This window comes from Haliotis asinina, chromosome 1 (assembly GCF_037392515.1).
Source record: "Haliotis asinina isolate JCU_RB_2024 chromosome 1, JCU_Hal_asi_v2, whole genome shotgun sequence".
In the NCBI taxonomy this organism is placed as follows: Eukaryota; Metazoa; Mollusca; class Gastropoda; order Lepetellida; family Haliotidae; genus Haliotis; species Haliotis asinina.
Window position 1 is genome coordinate 46,983,985 of NC_090280.1, and position 22,292 is coordinate 47,006,276.

A 22,292-nucleotide genomic window follows, 5' to 3' on the forward strand; every position below is an offset into this window, starting at 1 on the left:
TATTATGTGTCGTTGTGAAATGCGATCAGTAAGTAAAAATACTCGTCTCTCTTTGCACAGTGTATATCATACATACATACAACTATTGTATAGCGCCGATATCCAGTTCATCCTCGATCACTGGATGTCAATGTCGACGGCACGTCTTATTATAACTCAACTCCCCGGGGAGTATACACCCCTTGTTGCCACTAGGCGCACCGAGTTCAGGTGACTTTCTCAGCCTAACGAGGTACCCATTCACACCTGGGTAGACTGGGATACCTGGTCTAACTTAAATGCACGTTGCTGTACCTAACTAGGTGTTTGCACGTATTCTTGAAGCCACCATTTGGTCATATACCAACGGACTCTTGGATTCTTTTAAGTGCACAGGATTGTGTACTGTACACTAGGGTTTGTGATAACATGGAACGAGTCCACAATGTTGACTCTAAGGTTTTAACCAAAGCATAGTCCTATCTGAAGTACTGCGCCACTCTGTGTTCACGAAGCCCTGATCAGTACGTCTGGATATCTGCTCCGATAGGCTAGTCCAGGCATCAGCTCCGAAAGCCTAGCCAACGACAGGTATCAAGATCAAAGGTTTTGATACATTGTAAAGGTAAAGAACTAGGTAAATAAACGAAAACAATCAACTGTGAACATGTACACACTTTTTATAATGTTTAATGACGGGGTTAAGGCTGGTAATGGAACACATGTACTTGGCCCTGAGTATACGCCGGCACAAAAATGTACAGACTGCCATCTTGCTTTAGGTCCTCAACTGTAATCTGTCCGACTGTTCCCTCGCCCACGTCAAGGAATGGTTGTAGCGTGTAAGTCCAATCGCGTATGTCATCTTGTGCAGCATATAGTATATATGCGCGACCGTCATCATCCCCCGACAAAATAACGGGCGCTTTCTTTCGACTGTTTGGCAAATAAGGAGTTTCAAAATATAATAATATTTTCTCAATCTGTATGCTCTGTACGTACCTTTAAGATGTCTTTGTCAGGTCATATTTCTAGCACATACAGTGTCTTAACCACTATGCAGAAATGACCTCGTTTAAAGACATATAGATACTGCAATCATTCCGATTGCTTTCAAGTTGTTAATGGCTGCAATATACTGATGGTGCGTTGAAAAATCCACACTCACTTATACAAGTTGTTGTAAAACATAAAATATGTGAATAAGAGTGAGTTTGATTTTACGCCTCCTTCGGCAGTATTCAATCAACATCACGGCGGGGGACACCAGGAATGAGATTTACACATTGGACGCATTTAGAGAATCGAACCCGGGTCTTCAGCGTGACGAGCTGACGCTTTAACCACTAGGCTACCGAGCCGCTCATGTAACTAAGATATAAGATAGAGTGTGTACGAGTGCCTGTGCGAACGTGTATGTGTGTGTGTGTGTGTGTGTGTGAGAGAGAGAGAGAGAGAGGGAGAGAGAGAGAGAGAGAGAGAGAGAGCGTGTGTGGTTGTGTGTGTTTTAGCAAGTGCGTATGGTGAACAGTAAGTGGCTGTCTTCAAGTCACAATGGGCCACTCAGCTCAGCCACAAGGCTGTAGGGTTCTTTAGGAAGTCTCTTTTAACGACCATGGAACAAACAACATCTGACATCCTGATAGACTAACGGATATAGGCTCACCGCCTAATAAATACCCCAGTCTGGTATTAAAGAATGGTTTTATTTCCCTCAACATGTGTTTGCTTGTAAATATGAAATATTTGTTCACGGATTGTACTGGTACACATGTACGAGACCCTGGTTATATGCAGGCACAAATATATCCAACTTGTAATCTTCATTCACATCTTCAACAGTTATTTGTCCAACTGTGCCCTGACCCACATCGAGGAAAGGACTTAGATTATATGTCCAGTCATATGAAGTACACAGGAGGACATAGGCACGGCCGTCGTCATCGCCGGACACAATAAATGGCCGCTTGTATGGGCTACGTAAACACAGGAAACACCTTTGTGAGTCAGTGAGTGAGTTTAGTTTTACGCCGAAATCAGCAATATTCCAAAAATATGGCGGTGGTTTGCATATAATCGACTAATCGAGTCTGGAACAGAAAATCCAGTGACCAAAAGCATGAGTGTCGACCTGCGCAATTCGGAACCGACATCTGACAACCAAATCACCGAACCTGACTTCCCGATCCCGTTAGTCGCCTCTTACGACAACGCATAGTCGACTTTTGTGAGAAGCATGTGTTATGAAGACCGTTGTTATTTGGACTGAACACGAGGAACAGATACATACTGACTGAACAAATAAAACTTACCAAATTCACACAATCGCGTCTATAGATGCTATGACGAGTATGTTTATACCAGATGTCAGACATGGCAGTGGTATTAGAATAAACATGGTTAAGCATATGCCCAACTAAATAATGTACTTTTTATAAGATCCGAACAGCCTTACGATTGAAACCTGTCTGTGACGGATACCACTGATTGGGCAGGTTTCGCAAACACCTGTTATCATTGTTGATATTGGTCCATGTCATTTGCAAATTCCGAGCATCACAGTGGATTTTCTTTTCACCAGAGATATTTTTATGGATTAGAAGTGTCTTTGTTACTATAAATTACACTTATCTAAATTTATATATAATGTACTGAACAGCAAAAGAAACACACTTTTCGAAAAAAATGAAATCTCATAAAAATAAGCGTTCCTGTTTATGTCTTCTGTTAAAATACTTGCAAAAAGTCCAGAGCTGCGTTTCTTTTGCTGTTCAGTATAGATTGTTGATACGATTTTACACCAAACTGGAAAGTTTCAGAGCGATTTGAAAAACGTACAAGTTGTTAGAAGCTGCGAGTTGCACATACACGGAACCATGACACCTGTGTTGAGTCGCACAGTTACTGAACTGATATCATAGTTCCTTGGAATTGAACACACATTGCTTTAGCAATAAATAGCAGTCATACTGAAACGTGGATTCAAATCTTTCGAGCAATTTGGGGTACCACCGTTAGTGTAAACAGCAAGGGAGGTTTCAGCTTTTACTGTGGTGTCTGAGCAGACGATATTACAGATGACGCTGGCTTCAAAGCGTTACCGACGTGATTGATTCTCTCTCATCAATTACTGACTAAAATTTATATTCCATTCTGCATTACTAAACTAAAAGTTTGTGCAAAGACAAATTGTTTCATCTCAGTTATTTTTAAGCGCAATGACACATTCATATCAATTCGAAGTGAATATGTATGCCCTTCCATGTCAAATACACATATCATAAACGGGTATTGTTTATAATCGGGCATGAAATTTGATTCTTTTCACAGTGATGAACTCATTTTTCAACATAAATATATCCATTAACAGGACTTACGGAACGATGTACTTGATAGGATACGCCGACCCGGGTGCTCCTTTCCCCATCCCCTGCGTTCTTGGTTTAAAGCCAGACGCCAACAAATGCCGAGGAAATGCACCTGTCCTGAAGACATGAATATAAGTTTGTATGTTGTCTTACCTCGCCTTCAGCAGTATTCCCGTTACATGACACCGGACCGTAAAAAGAAAGGGGACAGACAATCTTGTAACGGACAGCTTGAGCATCGATCTAAGTACATGGGATAAGATGCATATGCATATATGAACCTGAACAATTGCAGGAAAACAAGTCCTCGACAAAAGCCTTATTGTACCAAAAACCTATTTATTCGTCAGTTTTGAGATCAAGAGTCAAAACCCAAACATTGATAACTCACACATATGGGTTTTCTATAGATAAATTGAACATGAATTACTCACATACAGACAAATTAGCAATTAAAATTGATCTTTGATAATCTAAGACAATGTTTTCAAAAGCACGAGTTGTAAGAGTCAAAATGTCTTACATTTACATGGAGTAGACAATATTATAGTGTTAATGCATCACTAGACATTAATACTCACCAATACTATATAGGTGGAATGAAGGTGTAAATCTCTGTTATGCATACATGAGGTGTTCTTATTTTACATTTGTTGTATGAATATACAAAACATGAAAGTCAATAAACGCTATGAAAAACCCAAATATACTTTTTATTCTTTTGGTAAAAAAATTCCTTTTTCAAGACATGACTTTTTTCCAGAGGACCTTTTTTCAGTGACTTCTTTTCGCACACCTCGTCTAGTAGTTAAAGCGTTCGCTCGTCACGCCTGAGACCCGGGTTCGATTCCACAAATGGGTACATTGCTGGAATAATGCTAAAAACGGCGTAAAACTATAACTCACTCATCTTGACAACTGGATATACATCTGTAAATGAAAATCGGAAACTGGATATAAACCCAAGGTGACCTTTTACCTGAAATCAGGAGGGATTTCATACGCCAGTACTGAGCCATTCGCCGCGTTGTTAGTGGTAACTAAAAGGTCCAAGCTGCCGTCATTCCCTATATCATTTACTGTAACATCGAACACTGCACCTGTAGTGTTGTCGATTATCCTGGACTTCACCTGGAAGGCGAATAAAAAGATCAAAACTTCCAGGACCATGATCACCCAAATCTTATTCATCTACATACTCAAGACATTACGTTCATTGTCAGTGGCATCTAATTAGGCAGTGTGTCCATCGGTCACCTTGCTGCATAATAGGAGAAACGTCGTAAAAGGAAATACATGTACAAGAATATTTCTGTACATGTTGATGAGTGATTTGGAGAAGGTCATAAGACATGTACTGGGCTGTAAAACCCTCATGGCCAAAAATACCGTACCCATTCTCACTATCTTCTTTAATATATTCTATTAGAAAAGCAAGGTATTCCGTGCTTGATATTCCATACTTGGTACATATGATTGTATACTTATTTAGAAAATGATTATTCCATTCACAATGTGTCATGAATTTCGTTCAAACGTATTTTTTTCCTGTACGGGAACATAAACTATTTACAGAGAAACTTGTTAGTGGTGTTCTGATATTGTTTAAAAGAACATGTTGAATATAGCTTCTTAAAATATGATAAGAGGTCAAACACATTTCTGATAATGTTGCTATCTGAAAGGCACCTACCAACTGCCCTAATCCCACGACATGCGTATCGAAATCCAGACTTTGGCCGTGACGTCATAGCGACGAGACGTATATGCCATGTTTTTGATGTCATAGTTCATTCGAGTACACGACAATCTAGTGATTTTCCATTGTCTTGGTGAAGAGTAGACACGAAAAAGCTTGGGTTTGTCCCAGGTCCACTCACAAAGGTACAAAATTGTCATTTCTCTCGGTACCATGCGTAAAGACCGACTTAGCCGGAAGTCAAAAGTGGGCACAGCGAAGTCGAGGTGATGAAGACATAGAATGCCATATGACATACCTTGTTGTGTTCCTTGAATTTTGAACTTTATAAAAAAACAGTAACGACATATTCTGCCAAAAGGTTTGATATTCGTGATCGCGACGTTACACCCAATTTCACAACCCACTTTATTATTGTAATGTGTAATTTTAACCAAAGTTACTGATCGTTCATCCTCATGGTATCAAATATATGTTGATGGAGCACAGTTGCGTCTAGGCTTGAAATAAACTCTTAGAGAAATCATTCATGGCGGCTTGGATTCGGGAAATATATTGACACCAGTTAGGTCGTTGGTGACATGTCTTTTGAGAGGGCCAAGACTGTCTCCTGCAGCATAATACTGATCCAAACAATCAATCAGACCACACCACTTTTTACCAAGGCACAGTGCATGTCAGTTTTTTGTGACATGCACAAGCGAACTGGAATCAGTGTGGGCAAAGTACCATTCGTGTATCCGGAAGCTGGTACATTAGACGGATGGGATACAGGTGAACTGTGTAATACCGCTGGCCATTTTTTTTATCAGGATCAACACAACAGCCACTGGTCTGATTCAGCTAAAATGTGTTTCAACGGTTGTAGACCGAATACAAAATATAACACATATAGAAATGTATTTCTTAAGTTAAAACATTCGTATACTAAGTTTGCTCTGTTTTCTCTCGACACTCAAGAAGTGTAGAGTATCACAAAAAGAGGGAACAAAAAAAAAAAAAAAAAAAAAAAAAAAAAAAAATAGAACGAATGGCCTAACATCCCTGTGGGTGAGTAAAAACATCGATATAGAAATATTGGACTACTCACATCGTCACTATTCAACCAGTTCCCACTCTCGGTCCAATACACAGATAGACTCTTCGTGAAAAACTGTGCAGTGAAGATGCAGCTCTTGTTGCCATTCGGAGTGTTGAGCCTAGTGAGAATATAAATTCATTTAAGGGTGACAACTTTGACTGTTCTGTGACTATTTACAACAGATCGATACATGTTTACTCATATTTCCACTTCTCTTCGTCTGGAATGACAAGTCGGTCGCCACGGACGCCACCACTTGTCCAGCTGATGTTAGTGGTGGTGTGATGTCACACGTGTCCACTTCCTTCCTTATTGTGGTATGGACGTGGTGGCTCAAGGTCTCGGCAATAGGTACAAACTGTTGTAAGACGCTTTCATGTGCAGCTTCCAACAGATGATCGCCACAAAACATAATCTACACTCTATTTTATAAGCGGTGGTAGAAGTTTGCGAACTCCACAGTGCTAATATTTTCTACTACTTTTTCAAAGTTTTTCTCTTTAGAAATGCCACCCACTCTGACAATATCATGTGGGTCCAATTCACCGCCCCAACGTGTATTCTCTGGATAATTTTCAGTTTTGCTCACACAAGGAACCTTTAAAAAATAGTAACTATTTCTTAAACTCTCAAAACTGCTCTTAATATTGCTGTCAACATCTACTGGGACGCCAGTGAAGGGGCATCCTACCCTCGTGCTGCACGCCGTAGTCCTTACATGTCTACTGGTCTATTAAGCCTGTGTTATATCCGATCACTGCGCGTTCCTTTCGGTCCAGGGGATCGCAGAGTAAGCATATGCTAATCACCCTGACAAGGTAGTTATAACTACCGTAGTGAGGGCGGTTGACGGCTTATACGACGAAGGTATACTCATTCCATGCGTGTGTAATGTATTATCCATCATGAAGATCATAGAAATAGGTACAATTTAATGTTTTTTTAAATGGAAATAATTGCCCACAACAGTTAATCGGCGTCATAGGTAAGTTAACCAGTTATGCCAATAAAACACTTTCAAGAACAATGATCATTACTTTCCCTACTGGTGTAATGATGAATGTACTGACAATAAAACCATGCAGAAACTTCATTGTACTCCATGACATAATTTAAGGACAGTAAACTCTTTTACTTTTACAAATTCGATGGAAGGGAGAGCTTAGAAGTTCCTGAAGTCCAACATACAGATAGAAGTTACCTCAGATAAGCTGAAAACCAAACATGGCCATCTTGGGAGGTCACATCAGTGGCTATAACGACTAGGTTCTTAAAACCATGAATACGAAATGTAAGCAATGTCCATTTCTTGACATATGTAGTTGTAAGTGTATTAAGGAGCACCGTGGATGGAAGTATACGACTGCAAGGGACATTATGCTAAATTTTGTTAAATTAACCTTTTCAATCGTAGAAATGCTCTTCTGACAGATATAAGGTAGTGCAATCATCATAGATGTGTGTGCTCTATAACAAAGTTCGAAAGAGCAGTAAGTAGAAGGTAGCACTCCATAACTCTTTCATATGAAGACTGCAATGGCGTTCAAGGGCGACTTCCAGTCCAGCTTGTGATATTATCATTCTTACATATGAAACGTTGCGGCTTTTGTTATGAATGTTGTGCCTAAACTATTATACATATTTATCTGCTGAGATGATACGTCAATGAGTAACCGTTAATTGGTGTCGGACCAACTGGACGCAAATTTCCAGTTTTGTTTAATGACTGGCGGTTTAGACTAACAGTCGAAAATAAGTCAAAGTGATTTGATCATCTTTTCACCAATTAAAACAATAGATAAAGCGCACTTTTTAAAACACTTTCGCAGAGAACAATAGTAGGGAATGTTACAATAGCGTGACATTAATGAAAGTCTTAGAACTAGCGTATATTTCCGTCCTTGTAGTGAGACCTGTCGATGATTTCATCAATTACACGGGTATTTCGTCAAACGATAAGGAGGCTGACCAGACGTACTGAATGGTGTTAACGACGCTTTGAACTTTAATACTATCATGGCACGTCACACATGTATACAAACCCATGCACATTTGGACAGAGCATCATCACATGGGATTAATCATATTAAATTATTGAACATATATATTATTATATTCTACCTATAATATTCAAAGTACACATCCGGTCCTTTGGCGATAACATGGGGAGTCCACCCAGGGCGCACAGTTGGAGTGGAAGGGTTTTCGTACCACAGAAGTTCCCCTTCCTCGGATCCTATACATTTCAGGACAAAATAGCACAACATAAACACTGATTATAATACAATTAGCATTACATTACATTACATTACATTACATTACATTACATTACATTACATTACATTACATTAGTCTTCAAATCCTCAATCGAAACCCGTTGATACGTAATCACATATTTTTCAAAGATGACATTTCATAGCAATTTAGCATATCTAAATTAGCTGAACGCTACATAACGTGAAGTCAGTTTACCAAACAAAGGTTTCCTAGCTCGGCATGTCAGGGCGTCGTAGTCCCCGTCGTTGTCCATGTCCACCCACTGCACTCTGTGGTAGAACCAGTCCTCGCCAGACTCCTCTGTGATCAGCACCGGGGCACCAAATGCACTTCCACTAATATTCACCAGTTTTATTCCACCTTTAGTCTTGAAAGGAACAAGGAATCCATCTGGGATTGCAACCATGCTGGTGTTGAAAACGTTCTCTATTAAAGGAAACCGAATACTTGGTTTTAATTACTTTTACATAATATACTTCCCATCAGTTTAGAGTTTAGACTCACTTATGCACTCACTATTATGTTACACACATACATACATGCATGCATGCGTGTGTGCGTGCGTGCATGCATGCATACACACATACATATATACACACATACATACAACTGCAAACTTTACGCAGATGAATTCCACGTGGATCATGCATTAAATGGCTCAAAATCATGTGCAAATATCATACATGTGAACAGCTGCCTTTGGGTGTGAAGGTTTTTCAGAACTCGCCTATTATCTTAATAGAACTTAATAGAAATTAAACATGTTTTGATGAGTGTTACTATAGTATTAGGAATATTTCCGATGGTATACTGTTACGAGAGAGTGTATTCTGTAATTTGTAGTAATATTGATTAAGTGATAGTTATTATTGGGTTACAATTTCTAGAGGTTTGATAGTTATTATGGGTCACATTTCGTATCACGGTAATAGTATTTTAGTTGCACGCTTTTTAAGGTAGCACTTTAGAGTTGCCTCCCTTTAGACACTCTTTTCGTTGGGTGTGTCTTTAGACTGTTGGTAAACACGAAGGTTCCATACTTCGCTGGAATGCTCAAGCATCAGTGACTGTGTATATAAAGGCCGGTTGTTGTGTTAACGGGACACACACACGGACTTACACTCGTATGTCAACATCCGATCTATCCCCAATCTGTCTGCCTCTTCGTCAACGTTCAGCCTACATTCAAGACTACCTGTTGCGTAACATTTAGCATAACTGTTTCACCGTAAACCAAGAGTTTGGTGAGTTGATATAATATTTGTGACCCATTATAGATTTAGATTTAGATTTAGATTTGACAGTTGCATTGCACTACAAAGCTCTGTTGTGAATCGTTGTATCTTGCTGTGAGTCTGCTCAGTGCACAATACTGGATATTTTAGACTTGTCTGTGTCACTTGTCTAATGTCACGAAACGTATTCGTATTATTGAACAGTATTGATTACTTAAATCCCCACCGGCAACATGTCGTAAAGTACAATTCTCTTGCTACAGTCATTGACGGTGGCCTGGCTTTTCAGATTTCAACAATATTTAGAATGTACAGTACAATTACAACATTCAAACTCAAATAACGGTTGAACGAGTTCTACTCATCGATATCTTGAGACACGAGGAGCTGCATGTGACTGGCCAGTCTCACAAAGATGTAGCGATATATGTAGAACTGAACAGTCGTGGAGGTTTGACTAGTCAAACCGGGTATACAACCGGAAATGACGTATAGTAGCAGAAATCTACAAAATCGAAGTCCTTGCTCTGCTCAGCTCAGCTCAGCTCAGGTGATCAGTTCCACACTGAAGGCACGGTACCTACCTATGCATCCTGCCTGATGTATGGAACACTTAAAATACTGGAAGAACGAACTCAGGTAGTGAATGTCTTAACAATAAATTGGAAGAATTGGAGATGGGAGATGAAAGGAATACCAATCACAATGTAACGTGAAAGTTGAAGGACGACTTAGATAGCCAGAAAATACCAGAAAAGAACATTGAAAACTAAAGGACCATTCATGAGTGACGATATTCAAGAACAGCCGTTAAACGAGAAGATAAAGGCAAAGCTGGTGTCGTGGAAGGGAGTGGAAATGATAGTCCCGGTAGGCCAAGGCACAGTATTTGGTCATAAGTGAGTCATCATTAGTGACATTTCCATACATGCACATGTTAGTTAACTATTGCAAGAATAATCTTCAATAATTGTGTAGAAGTCATTATATTCATAGAGTTTACAAACATCTTGGTAATCATTCTCAGCAACATGTACATAATTTTCTTCCATCTTTTCGTTGATTAGTTAGCATTCATAGATGATATACTGAAGAGGAAATTACTACAAAAGTAAACGTTGATAAATTTTGATAACAGAAAACTAAAGGTTCTATTCGTGTAATCCGGTGTTACTGGCAGAATGCCATGAATAGATACTTCGGAAGAAATGTCTGCAAAAGGACCTTGAATTCTTATGTTAGTTGTAATATTTGAATCTGGAGTTGTAAGAGTGAGTGAGTTAAGATTTTAAGTCACATCGGCAATATTGTAGCCAGTTGTGACTAACGGAGTTGAAAGAAAAGAACACAAGATCGCAGTATGTGGCACAGTAAAACAAATGCACGTGCGATATGTGATGCGCGTTAACTTAGACCAACCCTACTTGTTCTCAGTGTTTCATCTAATGCGCATATCCTCTTGTAATACAAACATTAATAGCGATTTTAAACTATGATCGTTTGTTAAACAGACTCTATTCTAAGTTGGAAAATATATTGAGATTTAAATGTGAATTGACAAGGTAAAATTCTGAGGAGTCGCTATCTTAATTCAACTTCATTCGCTCTAGCTTTTTGTTGAAAGTGAAATTCATCGATACTTTTTCATCATATACAGACTATAATAATAGTTGTAACCATCCATGCTGCATGGCTAGCTGTTGTAAAAAGAATTCCTTTCCCGGGCCCTAATGTATTATTACGATGTTTCACAGACAGTGAGGGTTCAGGTAATCTTGGCACAGTCAGGCCGGCAAGGCTCATCATGGGAATAGGACTTCTCCCAGGAAACGCGGCCTAGTCGAACCAATGAAGAACTTTTCAGGAGAACATGGAGGCTCCCAAACAATGTAGCCGTCTGCATTACCCAGAGTCACAGCAGGGATGTGCTCCCGGTGGAGAACCCAGACAGTCTTCTGATCTGCGCCTGGAGATCAGGTAGTACCAAACCAAAGGCATCGAGAACAATGGGAAGTCTGACGACATTGTACTTGGGATGCACGCGAGGCAAGTCAGAAGCAAGTTCCGCAATTTTGTGAAGAGCCTCAACATTAATCAAACCCCGACCTCCAGAATTGATTCACATATAAACGATTGAGAAAGGGACGAGGATCCTTTGTGGTCAAACAGTCATCATGTACAACATGATTGTCTTTTGATCTTATAGTTCTTCCCGTAATGGTGTACAGGATGGCGGTTTGAGAACAGGTACGTGCAAATAACCGAAGCAGTTCATAAGTTTCTAAATGTATATTTGTTTTATTAAGTAAAAGCACACATGCTTTATGAGAAGTTCCGAACAAGAGTCATCAGAAGATGACATATCCCCCCGCCCCCATGATCTGTCAAGATCTATTGAAAGATATCAAGACGTTTTCGAGTTGTGCTGCGCCGACGAAGCCCATTCGTCCCTTTTGAGACTAAGGCCGAATCGTTTCCATGCAAACCCAGAAACACAAAACTGACAAAAATCTGCAAATAGCACAAGGTACCACTCTGAGATCTGCTTCATATATCTGACAAGTATTGCTAAAAGACATTAAGACCTCTCCGGAAACGAAACACTCAATTCCCTTTTGAGACTAAGTCCAAAACGTTTCCATGGAAACCGAGAAAATAATAAATCATAAAAAACCCGTAAACAGCGAAAGTACCACCACTTTAGGTTGATATATCTACCAAGTTTTGCAAAACAAATAATGAACGGTTTTTGAGTTATGATCCGGAACTGAAGGCCACCCCGCCCATAAGTCCAAAACGTTTCCATGAAAATAAATGCCAAAAATCTGCAAATAGCAAAAGACACAACCATAGGTTCAGTTTATTATATCTACTAATTTTGGTCTAAAAATATTGAACGGGTTTTGAGTTATGCTAACTAATAGACATAAAATAACAAATTAAACGCTGATCAGAATCAAAACATCAGACGAACTCTGTGAGAATTTATGTCCTAAAAATAGGAAAGTTGCTTAACCAACTACAAATGGACTGTATCATCAACATATCAATGCTTGTTGGTTTTATACAAATGGTAAAGTGTAACCCCCTCAACCTATCTATATGCTCTGAACTGATTTTGCGGCTTTCAGATGAATACCTAGCTTGTTTCTGGTGGACTGATATTGAACTTCGATTTCTGCAATAGAATGCCAGGTGTGTTGCAGATCATTACGTTCCATGTCTGCAGAAATCTCTGCCAAATTCTGCAAGTCATGGACTCAAGCATACTGAACCTGTCTTAATCACAACACTTGCCTTTAGTCAGTAAGTCAAGAGACGCTTTCCGAACCTAAACACTGTGTGAAAGCAGGAGGAGAGGGTATACCCGACAGTGGACAAACTAATGGGTCAGAGTGGTGCACAGATAAATTGAATGGTGTATCTGCCTTCAGTTTCTTGAGTTCAATCTACGGTGGCAATTCTTTTTAAGGGGAGAGTATACATTCACAAAGCTGAATGATAAATACGTTTAATTTTAATGTCCACAATAAGCTATGTGAAGGTCCTCTCTATGTGCGTTTACAGGTGTAGTGGGCGATTTATACAGGTGCATTTATAAAATATATTAACGTGTTATTGTGTTTATGATTTTCTACCTATTACTACGAACACATCGTGATATACACGATAATTATCAGCTTTAACAAGTTTACACAAATATACTTTCTAGTATTACGCCTACCGGCATGCAATTTAAATTCGTAGTACTAAGTATAATGATCATGTTCCATCGTCTTGTCTCAAATTTCCAGACTTTAAATTAACTTTGAACCTTTTCCGTGCACTCTACATCTGGAACTCTTGTTCGAATGATATGTTCAATATTCTAGCTCAAACAAACCGCCAAATAACATTGCCACTTGGTATTGACTCAGTTTCTCTTGTCCACGGGATAGGTACACGCCGTCAGCTCTTAGATTCATTCAAGTAAAATATACTGGGCAAACTAAGTTATGGTATTTTTATGATTGATATTTTATCAGTTTGTCAGCCAATAAATAGATCATTATTCACAATTTTAAAATCTGCATATACATGTATCCCTAACTATTTTTGTCCAGTATATGTTTTATGTGGGATTATGCTTTCTCAATAAAGCATATCAATGAGTCTGACGTTTCATGGCTTTGGTGAAGAATACAGGCGCATTCGTAAGTAGTGTGAAGATTCCCACTCCAACAAACTCTCACAAAGTAAACGCCAGTCCTTCGAAGGTCTCTTAGCGCTAAGATAGACGTAAGGTAATGTTAATGTATGGTACTTACGAATATCTTAGCGCTAGGAGGGCTCGAAAACCTAGACCCGGTTACTGTAATAGACAACAGAAACTAAACATACGTGGAACGCCTGATATCTCATTTGGCCAGGTGACCTTGTCCGTCAGTGTTTGCGGTTTGATAGCTCCTACGTTCTCCATGTAACGCCCCACATCTCTCACAATGTACGCATAGTCCGTGCTGAAGGGAACTGCGTCGAAAGAGGTTATCAGCAAATCATACGACGTTTTGTTTGTCTTCTTATCAAATGTTCGGTATATGTTGGTAAAGGCAGCATTCTTGACCGGAAAAGACCCAACTTTTTGTGGGTTCACAGCCACGGCCAATGTCGCCACAGTGAGCAAGATCGTCGCAGTTACTATCATGGTGAATAGCGTGTAAGACCAAAACCGATAAGATTGAAGGAGTGTTTATATAGCATTAGTGTACCTATGTTCATTCTCACTGACAACTGTTCATACATCTGCTTTTCATGAACCAGTTACCACGCACAAATCTCTGATAATCAATTTACAAGTTATGGACCTATGAAGCCTGCTTTTGTTTTAAGGTTAGACTTCAGCCCATTTGGAACATTATCAAAGAACAAATTAAGCAATGATCAACGAGCACTTTCATGTTTTGGTGACGTGAGTCATGAAGTACACGACACGTTCCGGGTCTGCTGAACAATTCACATAGGACAACTCCAGCATGTCTAGTAATCCAGCAATCAGTATGTGCCCATGTTGAGATACTCCGAGGAATAAACTACTATGTCAAACCTTTTTCATTCCACAGAATGGCGAATGATCACAATAATCGCCGTTCACAAAGGAGTCACGTATTGTATTGATGTTAGTTACTATATCATTGGTACTTTCACGTGTTTCTATCACATCTGCAGTTGTTCATGATAGTTAGCATTTGTCGAGGTCAGTGGGGGCGAGACAAACCACCTGTTGGGAAGTCTGAACGGACATGCCATGGGAAACTGTTTAGTAGGACAACACTGAAATGGACCAGCCATGGGAAGCTGTACAGCATGACAAGACTGAGTCGGACTCGCCATTGGAAGCTGTTCAGCATGACAAGACTGAGTCGGACTCGCCATGGGAAGCTGTACACCATGACAAGACTTAGTCGGACTCGCCATAGGAAGCTGTTCAGCATGACAAGACTGAGTCGGACTCGCCATGGGAAGCTGTTCCGCATGACAAAACTTAGTCGGACTCGCCATAGGAAGCTGTTCAGCATGACAAGACCGAGTCGGACTCGCCATGGGAAGCTGTTCCGCATGACAAAACTTAGTCGGACTCGCCATGGGAAGTTGTACACCATGACAAGACCGAGTCGGACTCGCCATGGGAAGCTGTACAGCATGACAAGACCGAGTCGGACCCGCCATGGGAAGCTGTACAGCATGACAAGACTTAGTCGGACTCGCCATGGGAAGCTATTCAGCATGACAAGACTGAGTCGGACCCGCCATGGGAAGCTGTTCCGCATGACAAAACTGAGTCGGACCCGCCATGGGAAATTGTACACCATGACAAGACTTAGTCGTACTCGTCATAGGAAGCTGTGCAGCATGACAGGACTGAGTCGGACCCGCCATGGGAAGCTGTACAGCATGACAAGACTGAGTCGGACTCGCCATGGGAAGCTGTTCAGCATGTCAAGACTGAGTCGGACTCGTCATGGGAAGCTGTTTGGTTGGACAACACTGAAATGGATCCGCCATGGACAAAACTGAGTCTGAGCCTCCATGGGTAGCAGTTAAGTAAGACAAGAAACTGATAAGTATTGCTGACATGGGGCATTTAACAACATCTGGTGCAAAAGGCACTGGCTAGGACACAATGATAATGACTGAAGATATTTCAATTGAAGCTCAAAGTGCATACGCAGGCCTTGCAGCAATGGCTGCAAACAGGAAACGAACTGTCAAGACATTAATGGTTACCGTAACATCATATCTTCTCGTCAGAGCTGATGATGAGTAACCATGGCAACGTGCAAGACTTACTTCGGAAAACATATATTTCATGCACAGAATACTTTTCTTAACCCAGCAATTGTTCCAGAAAATGCTTGAAAAATAATTATGCTTTAGATTGTTAACTAAAATTACAGTGTCTGCTATGAACAATACTCTGTGTCAAACTGATTTTGAAGATGAGGCTCATAGGTTAATAATAAATATCTAGCTCTGCAGCTCTGTTGAACAAACAAACTGGCTCAGTACAAATTCCAAGCACTAACTACCACTGCAATTGTACCCTCAGAGCGGTTATCATGACATCAACACAGGACTGTGGTAGTGCAATTATTTATTAAAAATACGTGAGAACATTTTAAGTAGAAAATGTACAAGAAAAGAGATGGAAATGTGTTACTATTATATGATAATGAGGGGGTGAGCGCTTCAATGTACATAAATATACAATGGCTAATCAGATTGACATTATACATCATGTTTATACTGAAACATTAGTTGACCCTAGTAACAAACGTGATGATGTTTTCCAGTTTGACTGTGTCCATGCTAAATACTCAATCTAAGTAAACTCAGTATTATTACATTACAAGTCTAAGAAACCCTAGAAGGAGATCGCGCCAGGTAACGTTCGAACAACCTATGACCGTCCAATCAAACGCAAGTCTGTGGAACGGGTTTAACCAATCAGGCAACAGTTACTGCTTAGAGCTTGGTGGGACATGCAAAATTCGCCAGTTACCGACACGTATTCCTCAAAAATCAAAATCCACATAAACACAGATGTTTGATCTGTGATATATACGTTTTATGCTTTCTGATGACATGCTGACTATATACATATATGTTTACTATACAATATTTCCGCAAGTTGACATCCCTTAATATTGACGAAAACGCAAATTTCAGCGACATCTTTCTCACTCTTGACAATGTTGTAGCGTGCTCTATATCACCCGGACACGATCGTGCGGACAAAGCATTCGGAACCTTTTCAGGTAAAGTTTAAAAGGTATGTGAATCTGTGCTCTGATTGGTCAATATCACTACTAGGATTTGTTAGACTCAGTAGAGGAGTGTAACGAATAATACTGACACTAGGTTTACTTAGACTGGCTAACTACTGTAGAGAGAGAATCTCAGAATTATAGGATATCGGATATTCATACCAAAGGTCATTAGCTAGGATACATCTTCACACATACAGGAGTGACGCAGCAACTAGTGCTGCCTACAATCATCCAGATTAGCTTGATTACAACGGAACAAATGACATCAGCGGACAACACAGAGAATGGTGTACTGATAATGTTAGTCATACATATAGGAAGTGAGATGCCACTGAATACATCTAAATACATCTGACGAGTGTAATACCCTTATCAACCTTATAGCCTATGCCTGTGTTGGGTGTTCTCCACAAAAAGCCATTGCATACAAAGCAGAGACTGATGCAGCAATACATGTGCTGACATTTTATTCTACCATACATCGTCGCACCAGTACATGGACTGCAACTGTATACAACCATAGATCGCTGCACCCATACATGAATTGCAAGTATATACAAGTTCAGTCCTGCAACAATACATGGACCTACATTTAAGCAAACATAAACTGCTGCATCAGTACATGGGCTGCAAGAATATACAAGTTCAATCCTGCAACAATACATGGACCTACATTTAAGCAAACATAAACTGCTGCATCAGTACATGGACTGCAAGTATATACTTAAGTTCAGTCCTGCAACAATACATGGACCTACATTTAAGCAAACATACACTGCTGCATCAGTACATGGGCTGCAAGAATATACAAGTTCAATCCTGCAACAATACATGGACCTACATTTAAGCAAACATAAACAGCTGCATCAGTACATGGGCTGCAAGAATATACAAGTTCAATCCTGCAACAATACATGGACCTACATTTAAGCAAACATAAACTGCTGCATCAGTACATGGGCTGCAAGGATATACAAGTTCAGTCCTGCAACAATACATGGATCTACATTTAAGCAAACATACACTGCTGCATCAGTACATGGGCTGCAAGAATATACAAGTTCAATCCTGCAACAATACATGGACCTACATTTAAGCAAACATAAACAGCTGCATCAGTACATGGGCTGCAAGAATATACAAGTTCAATCCTGCAACAATACATGGACCTACATTTAAGCAAACATAAACTGCTGCATCAGTACATGGGCTGCAAGGATATACAAGTTCAGTCCTGCAACAATACATGGACCTACATTTAAGCAAACATAAACTGCTGCATCAGTACATGGGCTGCAAGAATATACAAGTTCAATCCTGCAACAATACATGGACCTACATTTAAGCAAACATAAACTGCTGCATCAGTACATGGGCTGCAAGAATATACAAGTTCAATCCTGCAACAATACATGGACCTACATTTAAGCAAACATAAACTGCTGCATCAGTACATGGGCTGCAAGAATATACAAGTTCAATCCTGCAACAATACATGGACCTACATTTAAGCAAACATACACTGCTGCATCAGTACATGGGCTGTCTTGGCCGTTCCTTAATACAACGCAGCTGTTTTCCTGTCCTGATCATCCATAAACAGTGGTGCTTGAGTTTCATCCTCGCTGTCAGTGAATAAGTCTGAAGAATGAATGCTGGCACCATCAGATTCCGGTTCTGGTGCATTTTCAATAAATTCATCAATATCTGTGTCTGCACTTGTGTGTGGTCTGTTATCAGATGGTATTTGTAGCTGTAGACGAGCAGAGCTAACATAGGTCGGCACATCGGATGGCGCGGTGGGATCTTCTGTCACATGACTTTGTAACGGAGAGAGGTCGGTAAATAATGGGCTCATTTCCTTACCACCCGATGTTGATTCAGCAGGAAATCCTCTGACAAGAGGTGGCACGTCATCGCTGTTATCCTCACCAACACTCGTACCAGGTGGAGCTGACGTTTCAACACGATCAGGAGTTGTCTTTCTTTCATCCTTTCCCCTAGAGTCTCCATGAATAGTAGCTACCGTTCCGGGGGGTTCTAGTGACATGTGCTCTCTTTGTGTTCCTGCCACCCCCATATTAGTATGGCTATTTGTAGCTGCAGGCTCCAACTCGACTAGTGGAATGTTTGTGTCTCCAATAAAAGCTTCGACTGGAAGGTCCGAGAGGTCCTTTGGAACATTCTCTTCACTTGACATTATGCGCTGCTGGGATGGAGTGAACAAAGGCTGGAGGGCAGAATTGGGATCATCTGTGCGAAACGATGGTTTTTTAAACTCCTCAATATAGTCTGCATCCAGCGCAACACGGTCTGCGGAATATTTGTCCCTGTGAATAGAAAGTATTTATACTTCAGACGCGGCATCGGGTCGGTGGGGTGTTCTAGAGGTTAAAGCGTTCGCTCGTCACGCCGAAGTCCCGGGTTCGAATTCTCACATGGGTACAATGCGTGAAGTTCGTTTCTGGTGTCCCCCGCCGTGATATTGCTGGAATGTTGCTAAAAGCGGCGTGAAACTATAGACACTCACCCCCTCACTCAGACGCGGCATAAGTTAACTAACAGCAGACTAACAAATCTATTCGATTCTAAAAGATGATCTTCTGACCCATTGCTATTGGTCATATAACCACTTACCAGCTCTCTTGGTCAATAGCTCCACCGGACGTCCCTTCAAAGTGGAAAACTGCTGGCGTTGGTTGGAGGATGAAATTATCCAGAACATTGGAATTTTCGGCACCGTTTGACATATCGTATCGTACACCAGCGCCTACAAACACAACAATGCACATTTGTCAGCCCTAGCCAATATGAAATACATGTGTGAATATGAATATAATCGTATTCACATCAACATATTCTTTGGATACCTACTGATGTGTGAACAGGGATCGGTGACCATATGACAACAATATGTTCCGCAAGTAATCATGTCCCCAACACTATGCGACAATATAAGTTGTTCACTAGTCGAAGATGAACCCCGAGCCCTTAAGAGCGAAGGGAACAGAAACAAACATCGAGGGTACATCATCCCATGCGCCCCCAAGGACCAGTGAATAACGTATTTATCTGACCGGACGCCTCAACGTTGTTTGAAGCTCGGGTACGAAACGTTTTGTAGCCATCGCTATATTTTGCAGACAATAAAACCAGATTTGGGGTTATCTCCCTTCGATCGATTTGCAAAAACATTGTCAATTTCCGTACATCATACGTGAGTAAATGTTATTCGAAATATACATAATTGTTATTGCGCTCAGCCAATCAGAAAACGACATTTATGTGTGAGGTAAGATAAGCATTGTTATGGGCGCTGAAATCAGTTAGATTCAAGTAACAGGTCGGTAAAGATAGGAGACGTAACAAAGCAAAAAATTATCTATCAAGTTTCTTCTTCAATGTGTACAGACAGATATTTAGAAGTATTAGCACCAAGTGATGTGTACATTGCCTCTTTGTTGGTTCCAATAGGGAAATAAAGTCTCACCTGTATTGGCAGTGTCGATTCTAATGTCCGGGAGAATCTCGATCTGCCAAAATATTGGGCCGAGCCAGTAAATACAAGAATACAAGAACACAATAACGCAGGGATCCATCTATCGGACCAGTATATGACGGACATGTTATACATTCCATATCAAATACCGGCCCATAAAAAACCTCTAGCTCTTTGTATTTTCATGGCTAGCTTGTGCATAATGTCACCAACAATTACAGGTTACCCATTTTCAAAAACGAACGTAAGAAAGCTAGATCGAGTTGAGGTATCAACAATTAAACAACCAATTTATAGGTATGCATTATTATTATTATACCTCTCCAAGCGGTGGTGGTTTCACATAACTGATAGCACGTTGGTCGTCATGATAGGCCTCGAGTAGTCGTGAGTGATCAACTTGAAATCTGGAAATATAGTACACTTGTAATATGAAACATTAATGCAATGACTTCCCCCTTCGCTATAGCACAACGCTTGATTTCAACAGAAGCTTGGGAAAGTAACGAGTGAGTGGGTTTAGTTAGCAATATCCCATCTATATGGCTATATATAAATAATCGAGTCTGGATCAGACAATCCAGTTATCAACAGCATGAGCATTGATCTGTGCAATTAGGAACTGATGACATGTGTCAACCAAGTCAGCGAGCTTGACCACCCGATCCCATTAGTCGCCTCTCACGACAAGCGTAATCCCCGTTTGTAGTAAGCATGGATTGCTGAAGGCCTATTCAAACCCCGATCTTCACGGTCAAGGACATGCCGTCCACTTGACGGTGATGAGAATGATTAAGTAATAGCTTCAAAAGTGTTTTCTGTTTGAACGAGTCAGAGATTTGGCTGCGGATAAAATCGTTCATTTTGTCTACCACAGATAACACATTCACTTGCTGCTGTCTTACGTTGGATTATATCTGCCGGTGTCCGGAAGCCACGTTGATTTAACTAATTCTACATCGCTGTCCGCTGATATCCCGTCACCAAAGTCCCACAAATAGCCAGTGTTAGTAAAAGTGTATAATCCCCTGCCCTCCATCCTGGCTCCCCGGCGCCTGGGCTTGTCTCTGTACAGACCCCTGCAACAGAATAGGTCTCTGTATCAACACTAGTACTGCAAGTAATAGGTATATATAACAAATCCTACGTTTGTCAGCTTAGCGTATGTTATAACGTAAGCGATGAACAGAGGATATCACATGTATACACCCGAACATACAATCGAACATGTTGCTAGAGAGAGCCACCGGAAATCCTTTCTTGTAACTACTGGATTACGTCTCACGGGTCGGAGGAATCATCTGGGCCTAGATTTTGTAAGCTCTCATATCGCTGAGACAGTCGTAACAGCCATGCATATACTACCTCGCGACTATCTTAGCGCAAACAGAGCTTCGAAAATCTAGACCCTGCACACTGGACGGCCACGCGTCATGCCGCCAGTTACATACTATTGACAACATACGTCACGGTGTTTATACAACGTCGTAACCTGAGGCATCGTCTCTTTTCAGGTTCGTCCTGGCCAGTTTACTGTCCGCATTCTGGATCACTGAGGTCTGTGCGTCAAGCCATCATAGCCTCAGAACTTGAGACAGTTTTGGAATACAGATTCTCTAGCAGTTTTCGATAGCCTTACTTTGTAACGGTACATGAAGAACTTCAAAAATAGTAACAAGTGACGAGTCCCTGTTTTAAGTTCCGGGAGGACCACTTTGACCGCAGATAACACTGAAACATGTTGGAAATTATTCGTGTTGTGTGGTTGTTTGTACTCTTGTATGTCCTACGTATAATAGTGCAATGAGAGTCACAGTTAGGCCAGACGTTTGAGCTGTCGCACTGTG

The 22,292-nt window shown here is 40.6% G+C and overlaps 3 protein-coding genes across 4 annotated transcripts in view; 1 reads left to right on the forward strand and 2 right to left on the reverse strand.

Moving 5' to 3' along the window:
* Positions 1–656: 656 nt before the first annotated feature.
* Positions 657–14,360, reverse strand: LOC137279659 (uncharacterized). 2 transcript variants are annotated; one of them, XM_067811831.1, is made up of 7 exons: positions 14,020–14,360; positions 8,600–8,830; positions 8,249–8,363; positions 6,137–6,245; positions 4,327–4,478; positions 3,357–3,464; positions 657–915 (listed from the first exon to the last, which is right to left on the reverse strand). In XM_067811831.1, the coding sequence occupies exons 1-7, from the start codon at positions 14,321–14,323 to the stop codon at positions 681–683; spliced, it is 1,254 nt and encodes a 417-aa protein (XP_067667932.1). In that variant the 5' UTR covers positions 14,324–14,360; the 3' UTR covers positions 657–680. The 2 variants fall into 2 exon arrangements, with proteins under 2 accessions (XP_067667932.1, XP_067667933.1); XM_067811832.1 differs by lacking the exon at positions 657–915 and adding an exon at positions 1,667–1,955 and having other exon boundaries at positions 14,020–14,337.
* Positions 14,361–14,982: 622 nt separating this feature from the next.
* On the forward strand, positions 14,983–15,693 carry LOC137273101 (putative uncharacterized protein ENSP00000383309). Its single transcript, XM_067805557.1, has one exon. The coding sequence runs from the start codon at positions 14,983–14,985 to the stop codon at positions 15,691–15,693; it is 711 nt and encodes a 236-aa protein (XP_067661658.1).
* A 560-nt stretch (positions 15,694–16,253) lies between these two features.
* The window catches only part of LOC137273109 (contactin-4-like), a 34,894-nt gene continuing 28,855 nt past the window's right edge, over positions 16,254–22,292 (reverse strand). The window contains exons 26-30 of the mRNA XM_067805568.1: positions 21,351–21,524; positions 20,765–20,852; positions 20,437–20,479; positions 19,584–19,716; positions 16,254–19,276 (exon numbers count right to left, since the gene is read on the reverse strand). Of these exons, the coding sequence (XP_067661669.1) occupies positions 18,505–19,276; positions 19,584–19,716; positions 20,437–20,479; positions 20,765–20,852; positions 21,351–21,524 (1,210 nt within the window). The 3' untranslated portion in view covers positions 16,254–18,504. The remainder of the gene's footprint in view (positions 19,277–19,583; positions 19,717–20,436; positions 20,480–20,764; positions 20,853–21,350; positions 21,525–22,292) is intronic.